General features: G+C 33.9%; 1 protein-coding gene across 2 annotated transcripts; it reads right to left on the bottom strand.

Moving 5' to 3' along the window:
- Positions 1-162: 162 nt before the first annotated feature.
- Positions 163-14868, bottom strand: LOC109856065 (acyl-CoA Delta(11) desaturase-like). 2 transcript variants are annotated; one of them, XM_020430923.1, is made up of 6 exons: positions 14630-14868; positions 4816-5039; positions 3734-3864; positions 2965-3170; positions 2685-2870; positions 163-2526 (listed from the first exon to the last, which is right to left on the bottom strand). In XM_020430923.1, the coding sequence occupies exons 2-6, from the start codon at positions 5030-5032 to the stop codon at positions 2205-2207; spliced, it is 1062 nt and encodes a 353-aa protein (XP_020286512.1). In that variant the 5' UTR covers positions 5033-5039; positions 14630-14868; the 3' UTR covers positions 163-2204. The 2 variants fall into 2 exon arrangements, with proteins under 2 accessions (XP_020286512.1, XP_020286513.1); XM_020430924.1 differs by lacking the exon at positions 14630-14868 and adding an exon at positions 6497-6763.
- Between the last annotated feature and the right edge of the window lie 3358 nt (positions 14869-18226).

The raw sequence follows: 18226 nt of genomic DNA on the forward strand, positions 1-18226 counted from the left end.
AAAACATGGAAAACAAATTTTTTTTTTTCCTATTTTTTTTTAATCTGTTGTTATCGTCTGATTATAATTTCTCTTGTTTTTATTTGTCTGCCTTTTACCACAAAAAATCCGTGGAAGTGTTTTGGAAAAAAAAACACAGGAAAGATATGTATGAGCTCTGTCTTTACTTAAAAATATATTTTTATTAAACAATTTTTAGTAGTTATACATACTATATATGTATCTTAGTACGTCGCTCATCATTGTATAATACACCATAATCGTGCAATATCTTATATTTTATATCTTATATTATTAATTAATCGCAATAAGATTAATAATAATCGAAGGAGAATCACTTTTATCATATACGCGTACACAAAGGTTTATAGCGTATCGTATTAATAAATTTTGTATTCCGACGGATCGCGTGACTCAGTTTCTTCGGTAAAGTCGTTATGCTGTGGACGAATAAATAATAGATAACAATATTAGCTACATTATCAATAATTTGCTACACGAGAGCCTTGTTATTCAAAAATCGACAAGTCAAACACAGGAATATGCAACAATATATTACCTACTTGAATAAACGTATAACCAATTGTCTCATGCGATTGTCTCACCATGAAAAAATTCGAAGTAAAAAAAACAAGAGAGCGTGAAATTGTACTGCATTGTAAAAACACTAGTATTTGCCAACTAATTTTGTGGATTTCTCATACAAATCGTGTGATGCGTTATTTTACAATTTCGTAAAAGAAAAAGTGTAATTTGAAACGATTAATTTTCGATACGCGTTCGTCAAAAGGAAGACGCATAACAAAAGATGTTAAAGAAATCAACACATCAGAAATCAAAATCTTCTTTTCAATCGTATTTACATCACCTGTAACATAAGCATATAACATTGTGTGTTAACTGACGAGTTTTCGTCTGAAATATACATTTACTCGTAACTCTCGCAATCACATCGCAATCTTATTACTAACGACGCAAACAAATTTGCATAATCTTCCCTCCAAACACAAATAGTTTCTATATTGTAGAAATAAATTATATGTTGGAAATCTACTCGACAAATCTACAAACTAATCTAACGCGACGTGTGTGTGTGCGTGTGTGTATGTGTGTGTGCACAAGAAATAATAGGAACTTAAAGCAAAAGAAGAAACTTAAAGTCGTTTAATCGTAATGCATCTAAAGTTTGTGCGTATATCCCATGAGACAGAAACAAAAAAACAAGAACAAAAAACAAAACTAGGAATTATTTTTATTCTTATTATTGCTAATGTAAATAGTATTATTTCGCTGATGTTCTGGACAATGACTATCCGCTTGATGCTTTTTATTGATAAACAAGCGGACTAATTTCTCACATAAAAATTAATATAAAATTTGTGCAATAAGAATTTAATAGATTATTTTGATTTTCGGAAAGCTTCGTGTCGTGAGAAATTCGATCATGTAAACAAGTGTATGTAAAACTTGAGCAAAAATTTTTTAAGTTATTCGAAAAATGATTTCCACGCGCATCTTAAGAACACAGATCGTTTGCGATTTTCATTTCGCATCCCATATTCTAATTTATAGTAATATAAATTTTTACCAAAATGTAAATGTATGTAGTCAATGAAAACTTGTCAATTAAATTTCAACATGTGAAAAAATTCTACCATGTTTTTAGTTAAAGTGTATTATATATTATATTATATATTTACATATCGATCTTGTGTACTGACAAAAGTACAAATTAAGTTTTGTTTTCAGGATGTTTCAATTATGACATGCGTATCCTTCTCATTCATACGTACTGTTTTCAAAACTTTATGTAAATAATATATAACAATATATAAACTTTTTTTCATTAACAAGTCGAATGCAGTTAACTATCTTAATAAGACCAGTAAGAAAGAGCGAGCACGCGGCGTACGCGATCCAGAACACCATTACGAAAAACACATTACAAAAAATTGTTCTCTGACCGATCGTCGGATCTTCTGAGGCTGTATTATTATGGAACCCGCCAAATAATTGTGCAGCAACACGTCGAAGCGTGAGAAGATCAATTCGATCAGATTCTCCTTCACCGAAGTTCCCATGAAAATCTCCGTTGAATTTGTACAAACGGATTAAAACCGCGAGAGTTATAGACAAATGTGAAAAGAAGTTTAGTTACGTTCCAAAATCGAGATACGCTAGTCCGGCACATTAACAACACGACTCTACTGATTCTTCGTGCGATGTGTCACTATAGCGTCGTCCCTCTCTTCCTGCGTCTGATCCTTGTCGCCCCAGCCCCATAACTCGTGGCTGCCGTCGCCCGTTCTCTCCACACGTTTTCTCACCATGTCCTCGGACACGCTCTTCAGATCGTACGCCCAACCGATTCTCGCGAAGAAATCGATGAAGGCCGTGGTAAAATTCAACCTGTAGTTGCCGAGCTCGGCCGTCTTGTAGTCCCAGGGGAAGACGTGATGATAATTGTGCCATCCCTCGCCAAGTGCAAAAATGGCGACTCCTGTGTTCTCCGACGGATTGATGTATCTATATTGGATAAGAAACCAGAATCCTTTAACAGAATGTCGATTACATCGGTCCGAAACTTTTCGTAAACACGACGGAAACTTAAGATGAGAGGATTTTCTTAAAGGAACAAAATAAAGAAAACTTAAATATATTTTACGTAATTAATTGATACTAACCTGTCGTAGGGTTTGTTTCCGAAAAGATGAGCGGCGGAGTTCACCAACCACGTCATGTTCAACGTGAAGATGTAACGTAGAACAGTGGGAATGAAATAAGCGTTCATCCACGTCTCGTTCCAGCATACAACGGGAATAACGGTAGGTAGAATGAAACACAGCAGCGGCATAAGCACGATGTAATATCTGAAATGAAAGAGAAAAATGAAAAAAATCTGTTCTAGAAAAAGAAGAACCTCGTTGCGTCTGTCGATGCGACGACCGGCACCTATACACTTACTTTTTCTGGAATGCCAATATCGGATCACTCTCGAGGTCGCTCAAATCGATTCCCTTGCCCTTTTCCTTCACTTCCGGATGCTTTTTGCAGAGCAGCCAGCCCACGTGCGAGAAGAAGAAACCTCTTCTAGCGTTGTGCGGATCGGCATTGGTCTCGCTGTATTTGTGATGAACTCGATGATCCCTGGCCCAATCGATCGCGGCATCCTGAGGGAAGTATACATTTTCGAAATGATCCTGAGTTGCTTTTTTGTCGTTCAACTTAGACGCAACATATTTAATTTTATATATTTTGTTGCGTTGTTTTGTACAAAAATGTTACTATAATATTATACTATAATAACGACAATATATATCGAACAACATTACGTGTCATTTGCATATTCTCGAGTTTGAACAAAATTTAACTTCTTTTTTTCTTTTTCCTTTTACAACGCTCTGATTGCTTGTTTTGCAAACACACAGATATCGACGCATTCGATCATGCTATGTTTCCGTTGCGATATGCGACACGTGTGTTTATACATATATGATCGACATCACTGATGTCGATTCTTCACGTCTCATTGATCGCAATACAAAAAAAAAACATCGATTCTATCTTTTTTATTTAATTCATTAAATCCGTTGGTTTCGATCATTTCTATAACTTTTTCTGATTTATCGCAAAAAAAAAATTTTTAACTTTGATCTATCCGACGAAGTTCGAATTTCTCGCGAGTATTTTTATTTGTTAAATCTTCTTCTTTCGGAAGAAATTTGTCACGTACCTGAAATGCGACAGTGTTCATGATCACAAGAAGCAGCTGGAGAGGCCATTTGGCTTTGTAGGATCTGTGCGCCCACAATCTGTGAGCCCCGGCTGTGATTCCAAAGCCGCTGAATTGGTATAAGAAGTATGCTGTAATCGAGAAGATCACGATGTTATACACGCGAAGCAATTCGTTTGTGTTGTTTCTTCCTTGAGAACGATCAATCTTCATCGAATGACCGCCTTCCGCGGTAAATTACATTTAAAGACAGAGATCATCAAAGAAATTTGTTCGTAACACTCATGTCACCAACTTGTTTCGCGATCCAATAAGAATCTTCAGAACCAAATATATTTCAGTATATTTATTTTCTATCAAATAAAAACTGTTTACAATCTGGCGTGATTTTTTTTTGTTTTTTCAATATAGCGTAAAACCAGTGTCAAATGTAATATTGCTGGGAATTGCGTTGGAATTTAATCAATCAGAACGCAGTGAGTCTTTTTAGAATTGTTAAAAATTTTGCACGTAAAAAACATTGTTCATAAAAATGAACTACGAGCCACAGCAGTTTTTTTAAACTGAATATTCTGTTGTGTAATCAGAAAACGCGCATCGACTAGAGCAGCTTCTGGTTAAGTTTCCGCGCTTCCGGTCAGAGTCCCTACACCGTAATCATCGGAATGGAACTAATCGCGGGAGATAGTTTTAAGATAATCTAGGCGAAATAATAAAAAACTACTACTACTGTTCGCCAGAAGCAACGCAAGTTCGTCGAATGCGATATATCAGACTATCTAATCTCGCTAATTGTTTGTTTTAAAAAGTTTTGCGTCAGTATAAAACGTGCACAACGAGCTCATGCATTTGCAGTTTTGGTTAAAATAACAATTTTTTTTACATAAATGTTCTACAGTCGCTCCTTGAAATTTGCTAAACACAGATAAAGACATATTTGACTATCAAATGCCTCGTGGCTTTTACTTTCAGATAACATTAGGTTTGTTCGGGGAAAAAAAACAAACCTATTATCGCACAAAACCGTGCAATTAAAACAATTATACATATATATCGTGCGTTTTAACAAAAGACTAACTCACCAAAAATGACGGTCGCTAATTTGGCGGAGGTAATCGCGAGATAAACTCCATAAAGTGCGCCAAGATGAAGGTAAGCAAAAATCAAAACGTTTCTCCAAACGATGCTCCTGACGTACTTGGGCTTCTCCTTGGATTCTTCAATCAGTGGCTCGGCCACGGTTTCGCCCTCAAAAAGGACTCCGGTCGGTGTGCTGGTCACATTCGGTGCCATTCTCATTTAGATTCTATCAACAACAAGATAAAAATTGCCATTTGTTATTAAACTTGTCTTCGAACGTTTGTCACTGTTCTATTCGCCAGTGACTAGTATCTATCTGTAAATATTTAGTTTTCCATTTTTTTTTTTTTTTTTTGACAGACTAGTAGTCAACAAAACTTATAAATGGAATTAAAGTTTGAAAAAAAAAAAAAAAAGAAAAAATAACGAAGAAGAAAAAAAGGAAAAAAACACGAGATACCCGAAATGCAGTACAGAATACTTTGTGAGAACGCAATTAGCTGGAAGTTGTTTTTATTGAAATCGAATTATTTAATCAACTCTGAAATATGAAAGCCGGGAATAGAAGCCTCCTTTGTGACGAGGCGTAATCATATTTGCCCGTGGCTCGTTACACACGGGCAATGATGAAGCTGACATGACTCGCGTGTCACGTAATTAACGACGCTTCGCTAGAATCGAATATCCCGAAAGCATCGCGGAGCGAATAGCGCGGCAACAGCAAGCGTGACGCAAGAGCAATCGATAAAAGAGTCAAGTCGACGCGCAAATACATGTGGAACATATCGCACCAAGTGTCCTCTCTTTTATTCCCGGAGCCGTAAGGAAAGCTCCCGCACGTGTGGACTCGCGATTCGTTTATACAATATTAAAAGCGAAATAACGCCATTTGAAAATTCATTACATCAGACGATTATGTATGCCGGAGAGTTCCGGAAATGTATTATATCTTACACCTGCAAGTTCGGTACACCGGATTCGCGCTCGCGTTAATTTGGCTGCCGGTGTTCCAAAAAGAAAGCAATTTAATTTTTGTCAATGTGACACTTGTGAGACTTTCACCGGTCGCGCGACAAAACGTTCTTTGCATCATTCGATCGAAAAGCAAAAATGACAAGTTTCACCTTCGTGCGTAATAAACGGAATAGTTTTGCCGCATAAGAATGTCGATTTTTTTTTATGTTAATAAAAACCCGCGGAGAGCAAATAATTCCGACGTATATATTTTTAAGAAAAATAACGGACGTAAAAAAAAAAAAATATTATTATAATATACAAACATAGACAATCAGATAACGCATATCACGGACTTTGTGCTCTGTGTTGTCATGATAAACAAAACATGCATTCTGATCAGAATAATCTCAACTCCTTTTTTGCTTATCGTCAATAATGGATATTGCATGTCTTGTCTTATATTTATATCTCTTTGTTTGAATAACGCAATTAATTTTTAGAACGACACATTGTGAAATATAAATATAAGACAAAATATGCAATATTCATTAAAAATAAGCGAAAAAGAAATTGAGATTAATCTGATCAGAATACATGTTTTGTTTATCATGATAACACAGAGTACAAAGTCCGTGATATATATATATATATATATATATATATATATATATATATATATATATACACGTGTGTACAAGTACATAGAATATATAATATGTATATTACGTGTATATAAATTTTAACGAATTGCTTAAAACTTTTAATGACTACAATTTCAACTCGCTTTCTCATCAATTTGAACCCATGAATAGTCAACAATAACGTATATAGATAACCCCGACCGTGTCGTTACAAATGTACCACAGACTCGACCCAATCTGTCTCGTCCCTCAATTGCCTCGTACACGCAAAAACGCGTATACGATTCCGAGGATCCGCCTATGTTTCCTCGCGATCGCGAATATATCGAGATGGTCTCGGCGATGCCCGGTCGAGGACCATCTATCGACTGCCGGCTGGATCCTCATCGGACGTCTCCCAGGCGCAGGCTCGCGCGTCGCCGGGACGCTGACACAACGACGAGCTTCACGGCCGCCTGCGCGAGGTCTCCGCGTTTCATCATTATCAGGTGAGAGATCAGCTGATCTCGTTGAGGGGACAATTCGTTGAATAGGACACTATCTCACTCGGATCGGGAGTAAGATCGAATAAACAATAATTGACATCGCAAGCAGAAGTTTGTCAGAAATGTCGCACGGTTTTGTTTTTAACTTCTAATTTTAATTTAAATTACATTTGATCAAGGAGAGAAAGAAAACAAACGCAACTTCGCGTGAAAATCACGTGTTTCTGCAGTGAGTCATCATTTTACTTCAATAATAATGCGATGAATTGGTAAGTTTATCGACTGTGACTTGTTTAAATGCAAATTTTTTTTTAATGTCTTACTCACGTTTCATCGGTTATGCAAGAAAATAGTCACGTGTAAGAAATAAGAAAGTAATATGTGGTAAGTATCGACTTAACATGTGATTGTTCCTTTTATCACAAAAAATCGCGTATTTGCCGCGTAAATTAACTAACTTATTATATGATACAATATACTCGTATCTGTGTGTTTATGAATTGTCTTTAGTTTATATTTTATTTATTGTATTTAAGGTGCCTTTGTAAGCTACTGCCTCGCTTTTTAAAACGATTTTTTTCTTTTTCCGTATAAATCTGTTAATTTGACGTTTTTAATATTTATTATTATTATTATTATTATTATTATTATTATTATTAATTACCACCTTTATTTTTATATATCTACATATGAACTTTTTACTTTCTTTAAAGTTCATGTTGTAGGCGTCTTGTTGTGTGCTTGTGTCTGTACGGCAACTTCTGTGTATCATGTTGCTTTAAAGGTGAACCTACGGTTACAAGATTGAGGACGCGGCCTCTGTAAGTCGATTCGTTCGAGCGAGTGCGATCACTGTCAAGGTCACACGGCGCCAAGCCAACCAGCAATACCCACTGCAGTCGTCTGGCACGATGTTATCACGTGGTGACTGTCAAAAACTTTGTTACGTGCGTCTGAACCGCATCAATCACTAACGTGATTTGCTTGACAGTGCCGATAATCAAGGTTTTATTGTGATCATCAACACTCTTATCTTAAACAACGCAAGTTGTCAAAATATGCCAGTTAGTTGTTACGTAGGCGTTTAAATCATTAATTCAAAGAGGCGTTTACACATAATGACTGACGTATTGATTTGGGAAAGTAGCGTAAATTAATGTTTAAGATTGATAATGTCGCAATGAGAAAGAAACGTCTCATTAAAGACATTTCTGATAGTTTTGTTTTTATTCACGTATCTCACAAAACAACGTGGCTTTACGTGCTTCATATAAATGTTTTCTTCTCTTCTCGATGTTATATAATACATTTTTATCTCAAAATATATATTTTTGTGTTAAATTACGTGCAATATATACAATTGCGACAATTTATAAAAAATAATTTAAACTGAATTGCGCGTATTTTTTTCTCTAAAACAATTGTTAACGCGTATAAAAATGCTATTTTTTTTTAACTAGCACAAGTTTTGTATATGAATATATTTCTGCATAATAAAAAACACAAGCATATTGTTAAGAAACTTTAAACAAACACGTGTGTCGTAACGCATCACTATCAAGTGAAAAAAAAGTTGGAGATCAAAATTACTTGACTGCATGGTGTCGTATATAATACATCAGTGCATCACACATACATCACGTGTGACAAATTTGTTTTGAATAATTTCGTTTTTTACATCAGAAGTCAGTGTTTTTTTGCACATAAATTTTAAAAACAAACAAGATAAAAAGTCAATCACATTCATATATTATCTGCGCAAAACAACTGCAAAGAAAAAAAGATTATGTAATGGTGTTTGGTTTGCAATATCGTTAATTTTTTGCAGACCGGCCTCAAAAATGATCACCGAGCCGAACAAACTGATTGTGAGAGACCCCCTGTGATCTTAAAATCAAATATCTTCGTGAAAAATCAACATTTTTTTTCAAGTTTGTTTTCTTAAACCAAACGTTTGAACAATTCTGCGTTGATAAAAAAAAATTAATCGAAGAAGTCTCTAGTAGTTTCAAAGATACAAGCGTTTAAAACAAATCTTTTTAAATTTTACTTAGAAACGCAGATGCGTAATTTTTGAATGGATCTGGAAGAACCCGTGTCTGTCCGTGAAAGATTAATATCATTCATATCAGCGACGGGAAGCAAGAGACTAAATATTTTGTTTTCGTTTTTCAATGTGAATTTGATATAACGGACGGAAGATTACTAGAATTCAAATCTCGCGAAATAATCTCGAACATAGATTTCGACATATTGGTTTCACTTTTTATTTTTATCTCCGGTTATGTAAAACGTAAACAGAATGTAACCGTATAAATAATGACAAGCATGTTTACTCATTATCTATAATACATTCTTAGATAACATTTTATCTTTTTCTTTCATTCGGAAATTTTCTTGTCAAAAAATTATGGAATTACATTTTTTTTTTTTTTTTTACTACAGCACACACCTTGATAGCTCGACAAAGATTTTCTAGTGTTTCTTTTTATTTGATGTGTGCACTTTGTGCAGAAAGACAAAATGTTTACAAATTTTTTCCATTCGTGAGAGAAATTCTTGCGAAATATGTTATCGACATTAACGCTTCCTTATTTAAAAAACCTCTCTCTCAGAGCGATATCCTCGACCGATCTCAAGATCGCGCAGACATCTCATTACTTTTCTTTTTCTTGCTTTTCAGACCGTAAATGATAGCGGTACCGGTCGTGCCGGTGGAAGGAACTGACGAGATGATTTGATGTGTGCACGTATACATATTTATACACACACGAAGCCAGTGATAGTCCCAGCCTGAGCCTCAGCTGAGACCGTCTGAGCCAATAAGATCGCATCGTACGACTCTCGCCACCTGAAAGCGGCGAATGATGTCGAGCGAAACTGGTCAGACGGTCTTTCGACAATATCGACCGCGCGCTTCCCATTGACCGTACTGAACTACTGACTGGTTCAAACCGTCGTCGAGAGTATTGTCACGTTTTATAAACGTGAACACTTGTAAAAAAAAAAAAAAAGAAACCGGTTTGTGTAAATAATTTTTTTTTCTAAGATTCAAAGTCCGACGAGAAATTAAGATTCTTCTTTCTTCTCTTGCGTAACATATAGCAAAACAACCTTGCATAAATTCGGAAGAAATAATTTATGTCAATCAAGTTTAAGATAAATAATTTATTTTTTATCAGCGCACATAAATCACCGATTTGCGCAACTGCTAAATCATCCGAGCACACATTAGCTAAGAATTTTGATTTTTTTGTTGATAGTTCGCTCTCTCTCTCTCTCGCGTACTCAGCATCAATTTTTTTTCCGATCGTTATGTCGTTTCCCCTCTACGAAGCGAATTTACTCGCGGATAATCAAAGTGCTCGCTGACCCTTGCGTCAGGCGTCCATCGTATGATGCATCATTCACCGTGATTTCACGCGTACACGTCACGTATACGTGTGTTCTAATTAAATCTTTTCTTCGTCGTATTTTCCTTCAATAGTTTTATTTTCAGCTACTAGGTATACGCTACTAAGACCATTATTGAAAAATTATTGAAACCATTAGTAAAAATTAATTAAAAACATGCTGTCGTTAGCGATATTCGAAAATTTTACGCAGTATAGCAAAAAATATTTTTGTGTTTCATATATTATTTTCGCGATATTGTCACGTAAATATATATGTATATATATATATGTCTATAAATATTATTTTAATTATTTATTATTTATATATAATTTCTATAAGTTTTATTGATTTATTAGTTGGCTATTAATTTTTACCTAATCGATCGCTTTCCTTAACTTTCGCTTTTTAACAAAATACGTGTGTAGAAAGTATCATCCAAGTTTGTATTATGTACTTGTGATTCTGTGTGTGCGCGCACACATCTTTCGGCGCGCGACCACGTGCGCGCGAACCACGATACATAATCGCTGCGATCGTATTGGTTGACACGGCTCGTACGACCGCGTGGCTTGTTCATTCTGGCACAAGTTGCCAGACTCACACAGACGCACGTGAACGCCAGATACAAATATGCATATCTCTTTCTCTATCATCTCTTTCTGTCACATTTTTTTATAAATTGGCAAGTACATTCAAAAACTTCTCACGTTCTGCAAAAGCGATTGTTACATAAAACACATTTTACATAAAAATATATTCACATACATATACCTATGCATTCTAATTGCTAAGGCCGCTATCACTGTTTAATAAAAAAAGACGAGATATTTATTACATCAAGTTTCTCTACGAATTGTTTATGTAAATAATATTTTTTCTATAAATGTGTACTGAAAAATGTATAATATACATACATATTTATATATATACGTGATGTCTCTCACGTATGTACGTACGTACACGTCACGTAAGACGCTCGATCTGGCCAAGAACATCGACTGATCACGCACTTACGTTGTGACACTTGGTAACAAAATTATTCCACAAGTGAATTTGCACAATACTGTGGGATCCCGCAAAATACTTGTAAGATAACGTCATTGATAAATTTTCTTCTCTTGTTCATTGTTTTTGTTTTTGATCAAAACAAGTTGATGTTAAATAAATTTTTGTTGTAAATATATAGATTAAGTGCAGTTTGATATGCTCGTTGCAAAACTACATACATATATATACATACGCGATTGACACACGTATGTGATTTTATCGAATCACACTGGGTAATACCGATAATTAAAAATGCGTAAATAAAAAATCAATTGTTATCTGTTGCTAAATACTATAACAAAAATGCCTTCGCATACATTATATGCAAGTAGTACATTTAAAATGAAAGATCATTGATCATGTGGAAAATAAAAAATCTACATATACACGTGACATAACAATTTGCAAGTAAAAATTAAACACTACACTTTTTCGAATTGTATATACAAAACTACGAAAAGTGCAAGTTATGGAACATTAATAAATCACGATATACATAGAACGTACACAGAGAACAAATATTTATTGAATCAAATTTTGATGTTGTTATATGTATCGTTTGCAAGATGCTGTGTTTGTCGTTCGGTTAAATCATCCCGGAAAAACATGCGTGTACTTTCGCCGGATACATTACGCGGATTACATTTCGCTTGTTCGTTTATACATAACGCACACATTTAAGCAAGATCAAGTTGTTTATTAAAAACAGTCAATAAAATTTTAAGGCTGCGATAATTTTAGAATTTGTCTTTAGCTAATAATTGTTTCTTATATAAAAATGTCCCGAGGTTAGGTTGTTAAACAAAAGAAACAAAAGCCATACGTGTGAGGTCTAACGACACGTGTTTGAATATAAATTTCAGAACAGTTATTTTGATAAATAATCTTTGGTAATCAATTTTTTTTATTTTGCTTGCGTTTTTTTTTATCGAAGTACTTTAGTCACATACAATACTATTATTATAGGAAAGATATGATAGTATTATTGATAGTATTATTATAAGAAAGATTGATAGTATTATTAAACTACATAAAAGAAATAAATATCTCTCTGACGTCCGAATTGTAAATAGCAAATAACATTAATAAAAACCTACCTGATTCGGTTTTGTTTACAAAACAATTATATTCTCCTTTCAACAACAGAAATGATAACGAACAATAACAACAGTGATATCGCATATACAATTATCCAGGCAAGTTTTTTTAATTTTCTCACACCGATAGATGATGCAAACAAAGCGCGCGACACATTTATTTGTTAATAACGAACAATAAAATAAATTTACTTTGCGAGCGTACATATTTGTCTTTTTTTTCACGCGTGACTATAAAAACATTGCGAATAAAAATGACAAACGGTCTAAATTAAACGCTGTCTAAACTAAACGCTGTTTTTTCGTTAATTTTGAAATTATTACAACATATTTGAACTACTTCTTTCTTTGTGACTTTATATTCGCAAAATACTTCGGAGAAAGTAAATAACGTAAGTTCTTTTAACAGTCAAGAAGATATATATATATATGTATATATATATAAGTGGATTAAATTTGACACAATTTTATATAATTTGCCAAATCTAAATCCACTTTCTTTTTTACCTTCAATAGATTTTGCTGATATTAATAACACTAGAGTCACTGCACCGTGGCGAGCTGATAGCTTGCAGAAATGGAGCGGTCTAGTAACGGTAATATCTTTCAACGGAAATCGACGTCCACGTCGTTGAGAAAATACGCATAATCGCATGCGTTTGACTTACCACAAATATTTCCCGGTTTATTCTTTCTCTTACGTAACAAAGAGTCGTTTGCAGAAGAGGTCCAAGTTTTTTTTCTCTAACACCGTTACACGCTTGGCACTCCGCCGCTACGTAATGGCTTCGACGAGTAATGCCAAAATCATACGAAGAGCTACCTTAGTATGGTCGAGTTGATTCGCGTGATATATCGATGAAATAATTAAAAAAAAGAAACAAAAAAAGCCTACATGTACATTCATATTCACAGGAAAATTTGAACGCTCAATTGTAAATTAACGTAGAAGTCTTAACATGACCGTACTCTGTACTTAACATATAAATTTCCATTATGTTAACAAAAGACTGCGCTTAAGGCTTTTCTTCTTTTCCTTCTCCACCTCTTTTCTTCAGAGATAATTCAATTCATTTTATAGTTAAATAAAGAGAAGCAAGAAATTTGCATTTTTGCTACGTAGTTTATTCTAATTTTTTAATTTGTCAAGCTAGTTTATGATAATTACTTTTTTCAAAACTATACAAGGTTGATTGTACGACTAGACACTTTTTCGAAATCTAAAAAACATTTTACATTTTACACACAAATGACTTTTTTTAAATAGTATTTTGTAAACTGTTACATATTTAAAAAACTTGCTTCTTTGCAAAATGAAACTTCGATCGAAATATTAATGAGTTAGACTCCGAGCACAAAAGAAAAAACATTAGGAATAAAAAACAAATATTAAATAAGAAATATTAAATAAGAATATTAAATAAGAAACTTGAATTATTTCTTAACAAAACAAGAAAATGAAATTAATTAACGCATCATAAATTAAAAAATAAGAATTTGGAATAATTAATCTATTCCGTTCTTTTGTTTAATGTAACATTATATTTCAAATTTCTTTTCTAAATATTTAATATTTTTTCCTATTCCTAATATTTTGTCCATTGTGCTCAGGATCTTAATGTGCAAATGGGAGAAAGAGAGATAAAGAGAGAGAGAATAAAAAAAAGAAAACTGTAAAATAATAATCGTAAATGAACATAAAGCCTGTTTGTACTTGTTTTTTCTTTTTTTATACGGTCATTCATAAATACAAATATAGTTTTACTGTTAAGTAAATGCGCGCGAATGTCGTTACTTATTTTCACGCTTTCTTTGCAAAAGACGAGCGGAGCGCCGAGCTTTGTCCAAACTACCAAATGCGATCAGAAGCACACAAAATTGTCATTCAGATTATATTAAAATATTCTATAAATCGCGATACGCAAACACTTCTCTATTTTATCTTCGCTGGAAAGAAAGTTATATCCCGTGATATCCTCGCGGTATCTTCGCGGAGATATTAATATAAAATCGTTGAGATATATGTCGAGACAACAAATGTCATTTATATCGCAGTATAATAAAACAGACATCAATGCTTAATTTGTCGCAATTCATCAAAGAAAAAAAGAGCATCGTATGCTCCATAGCTGGAAACATAAAGGGGTTAAAAAATTGTAGGGGTGACACAAATCAGGGATTATATCGACCTACCTCTCGTTCACGGGAGAATTTTCTCGGCGAGTGATGAGGATTCGATTCGGGAGAGACCGGAGATTATTTTCCTCTCGTACGCGCCGACGACGATGACAAAACACAGAGAGCGGATGAAGGGAAGAGTGCGTCGTCCTTTGCGTCTACGAATATTTTGCTGGCGATAGCTTGACTTGTACCGCTGATGGAAGTGAACAGATCGGAACCGGGCCGACAACGCCAAACACTGAGAGCCGGCACCACGCGGACGAGAGTTAAATATTATTCAGTCGGACCTTGCGGGCACTACCGGTGGCGGCACCGTGTGATCGCCTCGCAAAACTTGCGGAGTCGCATGATAAGAGTCACGTGATGACCACGCGTGATTTTACCCAGTGCTTCGCGTGATTTCGAAAGCGCGCAACACATGTTTCGTGTAAAATCTCGTGATAAACTAACTCTCGCTCATTAAATGTTATTTTTTTGTGTGTCATTTTATTAATCTTTTTTTGTCTTTTGAAAAAATCTGAAATAAAGAAAAAAATCACGGTATTGTGAAATCTGCTCACAAGGAACAATTTACATATATGTATCTAAATGAGAAATATACAAATAATTATTTTTTAGTTTTTTAAATATAATATTTCTCATAAACGAAATAAAGGGGAAGAGAGAGATTTTTGTTCAATAGGCTTATGACAATGTCAAAATAATTCAGACAGCACGGAAAAGCCGAAAAATACACTCTAAGAAAAAAATAAGACATTCTTAAGTTTTTTTTTAGTCGTCTTTTAGAAACATGTGGTGTTTAGAAAGATTGAGGCTATAATGCAAGCTAAATTATAGGATGTAAAACACTCTCTCGTTATTAAAAGAAAAAAAACTAAATTCAGACGTTTCGAGTTGAATCTTCATCGATGAAGATCAAAAAATAGATTAACAAAAGATCGACCGGCAAAAATCTAGCCTGTAAAGATCGAAACGTTTGAATTTTTAACTTTTCTTTTTAAATGACGCAAGAAATTGTTTTACACTATCATCCTGTTATTTGGCTTGCATTGACATTTATTTTAGGAATTTTATCGCTGACTTAATCGAGTGGGGTGATTTTCCAAGATCAGAATACAGTACAGCGTTTCGCAGAATCACGTTGATTGCCCGGGAGAAAGTGCATACACATATGGACATCGAGCTTGTGTTACATCTCACACAGACGTAATGTCCGATTAAATGTCTGATAGACGTCCATGTGATATTTAATGAACATCTAATGAAGGTCTGTATAGAATGTTTTGTTTCTCTGTGGGACTACTAGTTTTTTAGAAAAACAATAAATAAAAATTGAAAATATTATCCAATGTTTTGTATCCAAACATTATTACATTATTACAACGGGTAATTATTTGCGACGTTAGTCATGTCGATAACGAAATTACAGATATTTTAAATTATCGTCGTTTCTAAAGCGATTATAATTTCAACCTTGAGAATCGAAAATAATACATGCGTACGTGTTGTGCGCAATTTTTGTTAATTACTCTTTTTTTTTAATCAGAACATTAGCTCTTATACGGTGTACGTGTCATTACAAAGTACAAGTGTTATCATACATATATGAGACACAGCAATTTTTAGATGCCGATGCTACGCAACAAGGTTTTGATACGACCTTTGAAATGTAATTCACGTGAACGCACGTGGCGGTCGCGCGTTTGAATTAATCATATGTTGTTGATATGGTATGAAAGCGCATAATGTTTTCGGGTTAAAGTTCGTTCAGCCAACGTTCGAAGTCCACGCGATCGGAGTGATTAAGATCTCTCTCATTTGCATCGTTACCGATCGCTCAAATGTGGAAATTTTATTTACGCGATGCGCATACGCATTATACGGATGTCTCTTAGTCTCTCTCGCACAGAGCACTAAATTTTGTTTAATTGCTTTATCATTTCCGCGTTTTGTTCTCTTTCTGATCTATAAATTCTTACGCGTTTTACATGCACAAACAAAAAGTTATATATAATTAACAAATTAGTTAAAGTTGTATGTTATTAAGTTATATGTTATAAACAAATAGACAATGTAGAGAGAAAGAGAGGGAACTATATAGAAAATTTTAAAAAAACATTTACGAAGCAAAAAACATGTAATTTAATGTATGAATTAGTAATTTAGAAAGGGTATTAAATGTATATAATGTCAAGTATATAATTTTCAAAACTTTTTTATAGATTGTATAAAAAAAAACAATTAACGTGTTTTATTAATAACCGCTGATGATTAAATTTATTATTGATGCGAAAATCATTCGAACAGACCGTGTCTCTAAAACTTGTGTTTAATTGTCTGCTGAAAGACACACACACACGATCAGCGCTGAATCGCAACGTAGAAATGACGATCGTCAATTTTTAAATATTATGTGTTAAAAAATTTAAAGTTCGACAATTTATATGAAACATACATATAATAATATTATAAACATGTACATACATGTATAGAGTGAAGATGCTTATTATGAGATAATCGCCTAATAGCGAGATAGTGAGCTATTTCATGTGAACGGTTACATAAATTCATAACTGCGTATTTTTAACACATTACTTACACAAAAACATCAAAGGTTTTGTTAGTATCACTCATTGCCGAAGATGACGTGGTGTCTGCGAAGGAGTTATCGCGCAGAAAAAAAAAATAATCATTATAACTTTAAGATATGTATTCAACACTTTATGTCATGGGATTTACCGGATTTCAATTTACTTAAATGTACACGTGCACGTGTATAAGTTATGTAACATAGTTTTATTACGTAACATAGTTTTGTCAATTTACTGCATATTTTGTCGGTATAAAACTTTCTATAATTTTATATTCCCTAATATGAGACACGCAGCCGCTCTTAATATGAAGTACTTTATATTAGGAACTGTCAAGTTTTTTATTTGATGTATTAGTAAGTTTTTAGTAATCATATTTTCAGATGGAGGCAAAGAAGAGGCAATCGTGGTCTCACAGTCAATTAGAGGCTGTTAAGGCAGTAAGAAGCAAAAAAATGAAATATTCAATAGCATCTAAAAGCATACTATTGAACGATATGTTAAAAATGTGACTATAGTTCTGTTGTTGCTAAGATTCTTATAGGGAAAAGAAACCTTTTTTCATATTAGGGACTCTTTTTTTGAATCAGCAAAATTGGCACTTTTGATTAAAAAAATTCACATGAACCAAAGTGTAGCTATTATCGATTGCTAACTTTTAGCGATAAAACTTGAATATATTTCCCATAAGTTTGACATAAAACTAAGAGTTAAGTTTACATATTTAATAAATTACAAGTCTTTAAAAAAAGGTATCTCATAATAGGCATCTTTACCCTAGGTGGTTTAATTGTTGTTTTTTACATTAAATGAAAAACACACATATAACACGCATACAGTAAAAAGTTTTTGTGTGACAACAACTTTGCTTTAACAAAATGCGACTATCGATATGAAATGACGTTTGATACATAATGTTAGTGTATGTTTTGTTTTTACGTTGTATGTCTCTTATGACATTTTCTTATGACGGTTAACAAAAAAACCGATTATTGATGTGAGTAGTACATAAATAAAC

This window comes from Pseudomyrmex gracilis, unplaced genomic scaffold, assembly GCF_002006095.1.
Source record: "Pseudomyrmex gracilis isolate BER0280 unplaced genomic scaffold, ASM200609v1 scaffold_106, whole genome shotgun sequence".
Classification (NCBI taxonomy): Eukaryota; Metazoa; Arthropoda; class Insecta; order Hymenoptera; family Formicidae; genus Pseudomyrmex; species Pseudomyrmex gracilis.

Excerpts from the sequence above, each read along its gene's own strand:
- LOC109856065 (XM_020430923.1), bottom strand. The coding sequence starts at position 5,032 with ATGAGAATGGCACCGAATGTGACCAGCACACCGACCGGAGTCCTTTTT. Across the intron at positions 3,171-3,733 it reads TGAACACTGTCGCATTTCAG|GATGCCGCGATCGATTGGGC; the intron begins GTACGTGACAAA and ends TACTTCCCTCAG. Across the intron at positions 2,527-2,684 it reads GGAAACAAACCCTACGACAG|ATACATCAATCCGTCGGAGA; the intron begins GTTAGTATCAAT and ends TATCCAATATAG.